The sequence below is a fragment of the Portunus trituberculatus genome, chromosome 27 (assembly GCF_017591435.1).
Source record: "Portunus trituberculatus isolate SZX2019 chromosome 27, ASM1759143v1, whole genome shotgun sequence".
In the NCBI taxonomy this organism is placed as follows: Eukaryota; Metazoa; Arthropoda; class Malacostraca; order Decapoda; family Portunidae; genus Portunus; species Portunus trituberculatus.
In genome coordinates, this window is record NC_059281.1 from 6,233,301 (window position 1) to 6,240,800 (window position 7,500).

General features: G+C 42.0%; 1 protein-coding gene across 1 annotated transcript in view; it reads right to left on the bottom strand.

The window, feature by feature from the left end:
- The window catches only part of LOC123509758 (QRFP-like peptide receptor), a 65,024-nt gene that overhangs the window by 27,434 nt on the left and 30,090 nt on the right, over positions 1–7,500 (bottom strand). The window contains exons 4-5 of the mRNA XM_045264277.1: positions 5,368–5,576; positions 3,366–3,459 (exon numbers count right to left, since the gene is read on the bottom strand). Coding sequence (XP_045120212.1) covers positions 3,366–3,459; positions 5,368–5,576 — 303 coding nt within the window. The remainder of the gene's footprint in view (positions 1–3,365; positions 3,460–5,367; positions 5,577–7,500) is intronic.

The following is a 7,500-nucleotide window of genomic DNA, read 5'->3' on the forward strand; positions in this document are numbered from 1 at the left end:
TTTGTATTCTACCAGCCTGAAGGAAACCAGCTTATTGGAGGAGAGAGGAATGGAGAGATGGAGAGATGGAGAGAAGAAGGTAACTGAAAGAAAGAAGGAGGGAAGAATGAAAGTGAGAGAAGGTAAACAAGAAGGAAAAATAAGGGAAAGATGAAAGAGAAGGAGAGAAAGGATTGAGAGAAGGTAGGAAGAAAGCGAGGAATGAAAGGAAACGGAGAGAAGGAAGGGAGGGAAGCAGGAAGAATGTGAAACGTGAGAGGATAAAGGAGGAGGCCAGGAAAGACGAAAGGAAAGTATAGCCTAAAGGAAGAACAAGGGAGAGAAGGTGGAAAGGAGGGGAAAGGCTGGATGAAGGAGGAGGAGAGGGTAGGAGTGGAGAAGGGAGGAAGGGAGGAGGGCAGGAACGGAGGAGGGGAGGAGAGTGAAGGGAAAGTGAGTGGAAAATTAGTTTGGAAAAACAGAAGCTGAAGAGAAAATGGTGCACACACACACACACACACACACACACACACACACACACACACACACACACACACACACACACACACACACACACACACACACACACACACACACACACACACACACACACACACACACACACACACACACACACACACACACACACACACACACACACACACACACATTACAACAACATGATACAAAAAATACACAAAAAAAAAACTGTGACTAACAAGAGACATAAATTCAACACATTTCTTCCTTTTTCATCTTTTCTTCCTTCATTTCTGTCACGGTATTAGCATCATTCATTGGCCAATCAAGTAAGCAGGCAGTGCTCTCCCTGTGGCGCGCAAAAGAGAGTAAGCAAATGAAAGAGAAGGAAAGAATGAAAGAAACAGCATAAGCCAGAGAGAGGAAAAAAGAAAAAATGAAAGAAACGAAGAAAGAATGTAAAGAAAGAACCGCAGGAATGTAGTTTGTTATCACTTCCTTCCATTTTCTTTCTCTTTTGTGTCAGGGAGACTGAACAAAAGAGAAAAATGGGAGAAAAAAACAAAGAAAAAAAACTTTGGTCAATATGTCGCCGCTAAAAAGTCTGGGAAAAGAAAAAAAGTTGGTGTAGATTCGTTTATGTCGATAATTTACAAACACATTCTTTTCTTTTTTTCTCCTTTTCTTTTCTTTCGTAAGTTCCAGAGAGTTTTCTTCAGGTGTATAGATTTCTTATGGTCTTTGTAGCAGCTGCAGGGAGTGTTTATTTAATGGAGTTGTAATTCTCTTTTTTATTTACTTATTTGCATATTTTCCAAGAATTGCGCTTGAAAAGAATAGTAAAGATTTCGTGTCTCTTTTTTGTACTATAAGCTTTATTTATTTTTTTTCTCTATAAAATATTGTGATTTTTTATTATTCTTTTTTTTTCATGCTCGCAACTTGTTTTTTTATTTGATTTCTGAGTAAAAAGATATTGAAAAGGTCCATTTATTTATCAATTTACTTACTTTGAGGGAAGACAAAGAGAAAAAGTGGGAAGAAGGAAGACATTAACTTATTTGTTTAAGATGAAAGAAAAAAATTAGAGTAAATAGAAAAGAAAATCGGATTCTTTCTATTATATCCGATTAGCAATAAAAAAGGAAAAAGATTACATGATTACAAAACAAATAATAGTTTCCTTAATACACTTTGTAATGGTGGTGGTGGTGGTGGTTAGAGTAGAAAGCGGAGGAAGAGGAGGAACTGGAGGAGGAGGAGGAGGAGGAGGAGGAGGAGGAGAAGGAGGAAGAAGGGAGAGAAATAGGGTCATTAGCTTTGTTGGGTTGGCGTGTCCTAAGCTGCTGGAGTCATCCCAGTTCACTTTACAAGGTCAGTAGGTCACCAAGACGGTTATGTTGGTGACTTTGTTTTGTGTCATCTCTTTACTGCCTGTTACTCCTCCTCCTCCTTCTCCTCCTCCTCCTCTCCTCCTTCTTCTCCTCCTCCTTCTTCTCCTTCTCCTTCTCCTCCTTCTTCTCTCCTCCTTCTTCTCTCTTCCTCCTTCTCTTCCTCTTCCTCTTCCTCTTCCTCCTCCTCCTCCTCCTCTTCCTCTTCCTCTTGCTCCTCCTTCTTCTTCATCGTCTTCTTCTTCTTCTTCTTCTTCTTCTTCTTCTTCTTCTTCTTCTTCTTCTTCTTCTTCTTCTTCTTCTTCTTCTTCTTCTTCTTCTTCTTCTTCTTCTTCTTCTTCTTCTTCTTCTTCTTCTCCTCCTCCTCCTCCTCCTCCTCCTCCTCCTCCTCCTCCTCCACATTTTCTTCTTCGTCTTTTGGGATCCCTGATGACTATCCAGTTAAAACAACAAAAAAAAAAGAGAGAGAGAGAGAGAGAGAGAGAGAGAGAGAGAGAGAGATGGTCGGCTATACAAACTGATGTCCCGTAGCAATTGATAATGAGCAGGTATCCTTGATGGCTCACCTGCAGCGCCGCTCACCTGTGCTCGTCACCTCTTTGGCGGGATAATTAACCTGCCACTCACGAACAGGTGGTGACGCGCCGTTTCATCTCCAGCCGGGCGTGAAAAGACCGATTTCCTTCCGCTAATCTTAACTTTAATGGTGGTATTCGTTTTCTTTTTACATTTCCTTAGGTTATTTTCATCTTTTCCATTATTTTTTGTACGCTTCTGCTTTTTTTCTTTGTTTTGTTTCTTTTTATGTTTACTCGTTGATAATCTAAAAAGAAAATTGGTTAGAAGGAAAGAAAGGAAAAAGGTGCTATAATTTTCTGTAGCCAAAATTTTCTAGAACAAACTACACGAAATGGAACAGAAAAGAAAGGAAAGAAAAACATGGAGGATGAGAAAAAGAAAAGAGAATAAGAAATGTTTGAGGGAAGACTAATGTGCTTTTAACGAGACGCACAAAGGTACGGAAATTCATTCAGATCTCTCTCTCTCTCTCTCTCTCTCTCTCTCTCTCTCTCTCTCTCTCTCTCTCTCTCTCTCTCTCTCTCTCTCCGATCTTTAATTTCACTTACCATGATTTTTTTTTCCTTTTCTTACTTTTTTTCCGTTCCTCCTCCTCCTCCTCCTCCTCCTCCTCCTCCAATTAACCTTCTTATCACATTTCTCTTTTTTCTTCATTTTTCTTACTCCTTGCTTCTTCAGTCATCTTTTACGTTCTTTCTCTGTTTATATTTCACGCTCCAAATCATCGCTATTTCTTTTTTCTTTCTTGTTTATCTTTCTTTTCTTCTCTTCCTCTCATTTCTCCCTCCTTCCTGAAATGCTGTGTTACCTTTCCACTCTTCTTCTTACTATGATTATTTTCCTCTCTCTCTCTCTCTCTCTCTCTCTCTCTCTCTCTCTCTCTCTCTCTCTCTCTCTCTCTCTCTCTCTCTCTCTCTCTCTCTCTCTCTCTCTCACCTGCTTTACGGTGTTGTCTTGCAGGTGGTGTGGGAGGGGGGCGTCCTGCTCTCCCCTGCCTCCCTCCACCGCGCCGCCCCCCGCCGTGGACAGCCTGCGAGGAGCCGTGGATTAGATCATGATTAGTGAGGTAGACAATGACGGAGGGAAATAGAGTAGGAAAGACAGAAGGAATTACTGTTATGATGGATTTTTTTTTTTTATAGTCTTCGTACACACGCGGAAAATAATTGGTAGGTATACTTACACACACACACACACACACACACACATGTAATGCTGGCAAACGTAATATCAAGTAATTAATATAAGTTTTGCAAAAGATTACACCACGTTTGGTCAAGCAGACATACAAACAGACATCATCAGTGAAGGACGGAAGCAGCATTGCGAAGGATATCAAGTAATTAATTAAAAATGTCAAAGTGAATTACTCTGTCGTTAGAAGTTCGTAATCCGAATTTTTCACTTCAATTGACAAGGAAAGTTGAATCATGTAGAAAAACTCATTCAATTCATGTAAAGCATTATTCAATCAATCAAATCCCTTCTATTGTTGTCTGCTCCGATCATCTTGTTAAAACTAGTAAGTATTTGAAGCGGAGTGGGAGGAAAGGGCAGGACCAACCCGGGGCGTGAGCGTGGTAGACTTGCCCCTTAGCATTTCTCGGTTAGTCAGAATCGCCTCCTCTGCCCCGGCCCCACGCCCAAGTGATCTATGTCTGCCAGTGACCATAATGCGTGTGATATCTATTTTCTTATTTGAGTAAGAAGGAAAAATATACCGTTCTATATATTTTTTTCTTTTTTTTGTGTGTGTGTTTTTCGAGGTGCGAAGGTGACCATCTGGTACTTTTCTTTTGGTGACACTAAAGTGTAATGCGAGGTGAACACATTGTGTTAAAATTGTATAACCTACCCACGGACATTGAAGAAGTCAAGAGATTAGCAGGAATAGTAATTATCCTGATTATCCATACTCAGTCAATGAGTAAATCGTGAGTGTTATATCCTCTTCCGTAGGATGAGACTGTATATCCTTTTTTTTTTTGTAAGATCCATCGTTGTTCGTTCTTTTTTGTAAGCTTGTCTCAAGTTCTTGTATTTATTTATGTAATTTTATTTTCTTTAACCCAGTAATGTGATCAGATAAATGTGATAGGAAAATCCCATACTATTTTCTCCCAACAACAACAACCACGCTCTTCATTTGAAAAATTAATAAATCAGCCTGACTATGATCAAATAAACCATACAAATAAATTCAAATCAAATCCAGAACAAAAAATAATATAAAGAGCGGCAACACACACACACACACACACACACACACACACACACACACACACACACACACACACACACACACACACACACACACACACACACACACACACACACACACACACACACACACACACACACACACACACACACACAGTGGTTAGAGCGCTGGCTTCACAAGCCAGAGGACCGGGGTTCGATTCCGCGGCCGGGTGGAGATATTTGGGTGTGTCTCCTTTCACGTGTAGCCCCTGTTCACCTAGCAGTGAGTAGGTACGGGATGTAAATCGAGGAGTTGTGACCTTGTTGTCCCGGTGTGTGGTGTGTGCCTGATCTCAGGCCTATCCGAAGATCGGAAATAATGAGCTCTGAGCTCGTTCCGTAGGGTAACGTCTGGCTGTCTCATCAGAGACTGCAGCAGATCAAACAGTAAAACACAAACACACACACACACACACACACACACACACACACACACACACACACACACACACACACACACACACACACACACACACACACACACACACACACACACACACACACACACACACACACACACACACACACACACACACACACACACTTAACATTGACTCAGGCAGTTATGAATGGAGTCATTGAGGATAATAAACTCTCTCTCTCTCTCTCTCTCTCTCTCTCTCTCTCTCTCTCTCTCTCTCTCTCTCTCTCTCTCTCTCTCCCCCACAAAACTCACATCTGTCCCTTGCTGGTGATGGTGCGGCGGCGCGCCACCATGGTGACGATGGCGCCGGCGATGGCCGTGTACGCCGCGGCCATCACCGAGGCGGGCACCACCAGCACCACCGCCATCATGTACGTCTCGTAGCCTCGCCACAGCCGCGGCGAGTCCCAGTCACGCACGCACCAGAACGCGCGCACACGCTGGCCCACCTCCATGTGCACCTGTGTGTGGGGAATGCGAGCGTGTAAGAGCGGGGCGAGGATTAGGTGCACACACACACATACACACACACACACACACACACACACACACACACACACACACACACACACACACACACACACACACCGCGTAGTGTAGTGGTTAGCACGCTCGACTCACAATCGAGAGGGCCGGGTTCGAGTCCTGGGAAGCGGCGAGGCAAATGGGCAAGCCTCTTAATGTGTGGCCCCTGTTCACCTAGCAGTAAATAGGTACGGGATGTAACTGGAGGGGTTGTGGCCTCGCTTTCCCGGTGTGTTGTGTGTTGTGGTCTCAGTCCTACCCGAAGATCGGTCTATGGGCTCTGAGCTCGCTCCGTAATGGGAAAGACTGGCTGGGTGACCAGCAGACGGCCGAGGTGAATTACACACACACACACACACACACACACACACACACACACACACACACACACACACACACAGAAAGAAGATGAGCTTTTCCTGCAATTTTGTAAAGTGGCTGGATACAGGGCAGAGAGAGAGAGAGAGAGAGAGAGAGAGAATTGAGCTGATGAATATGGAGGGTTTGAGGGGGGGAAGACTGGGAGGGATGGATGGAGAGTGACAGGCACGTCCTAATTAATACCTGAAGCACGTAATGAGTGTGGTCAAGGCCTTCCAGTCTCATCATTAAGTCTGTTTGTCATTCCCATTATGAACACTCGGAATGGAATAGTATTTATATTTTGTTTACTGTTTTTCTTGTTTTTTTCATTTTTCCTTTTTTTTCCTTTTTTATTTATAACTTTTCTCTACTCTGCTTCTTCCGTTTACTCTTCTCTCTCTCTCTCTCTCTCTCTCTCTCTCTCTCTCTCTCTCTCTCTCTCTCTCTCTCTCTCTCTCTCTCTCTCTCTCTCTCTCTCTCTCTCTCTCTCTCTCTCTCTCTCTCTCTCTCTCTCTCTCTCTCTTTATCCTCAGAACCATCTTCAACACGCAAATAATTTAGAAATATCAAAATATACGAAAATAAAACTTAACTTGAATTTATGATCAAGCAAAAGTTTATTAATTAGATTTATTTTTTCTGGGAATTTCGTTAACAGATTATTTCGTCTCTTCTCTTCTTGATTTTCTTCCTTTTCTTTATTTCTCTTCTTTTAACTATTTTGTACTATTTCCCTATTATGTCTCTTCTTTTCTTTTCGTGTATTATTTTTTTCCTATTTAAACATTTATCTGCCATTCCTTCTGTATCTCTTTCTTCTTTTCATACCGTTCCTCTAATTCTCCTTTTAATGTATTGTGACTCTTTCTCTGCTTTTAACATTTTACTTTTCTCTAATTTTTTTTTTTTCTCTCCTTCGATTTGTTATTCCGCTAATTTGCCTCCTTTAGAAAGAAGAGAGGGAGAAGAAGGAGAAGAAGAAGAAGGAAAAGGAGGAAGAGGAGGAAAGAGAAAAGCAATAGAAGATTTATATTATTAGTAAGAGAATGAGGTGGATGAGGAAGAAGAGAAAACCTAAAGAATATTAGTTTTACTAGGAAGAGGAAGACAAAAGAGGAGGAAGAGGGGGGAAAGAAAAGAAGAGAAGGTTATATATCAAAATACAGAAAAAGGAAGAGACATAAGAGAGAAAGATTAAGAAAAAGAGGGGAAAAGAAAGAGGAAGAGGAGGAATGACTACATGGGGTTGTAGAAGATAAAACGGAAGAAATTAATGAGAAAACATGAGTAAAAGTAAGTGAATTTGACGCTAAGTGCTTGTAACAGGAAAGAAAGGAGATGAAAGAGCCATAAAATTAAATAGGAGGAGGAGGAGGAGGAGGAGGAGGAGGAGGGGGGGGAGGAAGAAGAGGAGGAAGAGGAGGAGGGAGGAAGGAGGAAGGGAAGGAGAGAGGAAGGAGGGAATGTAAGGAGAGAGAGAGAGAGAGAGAGAAGAGA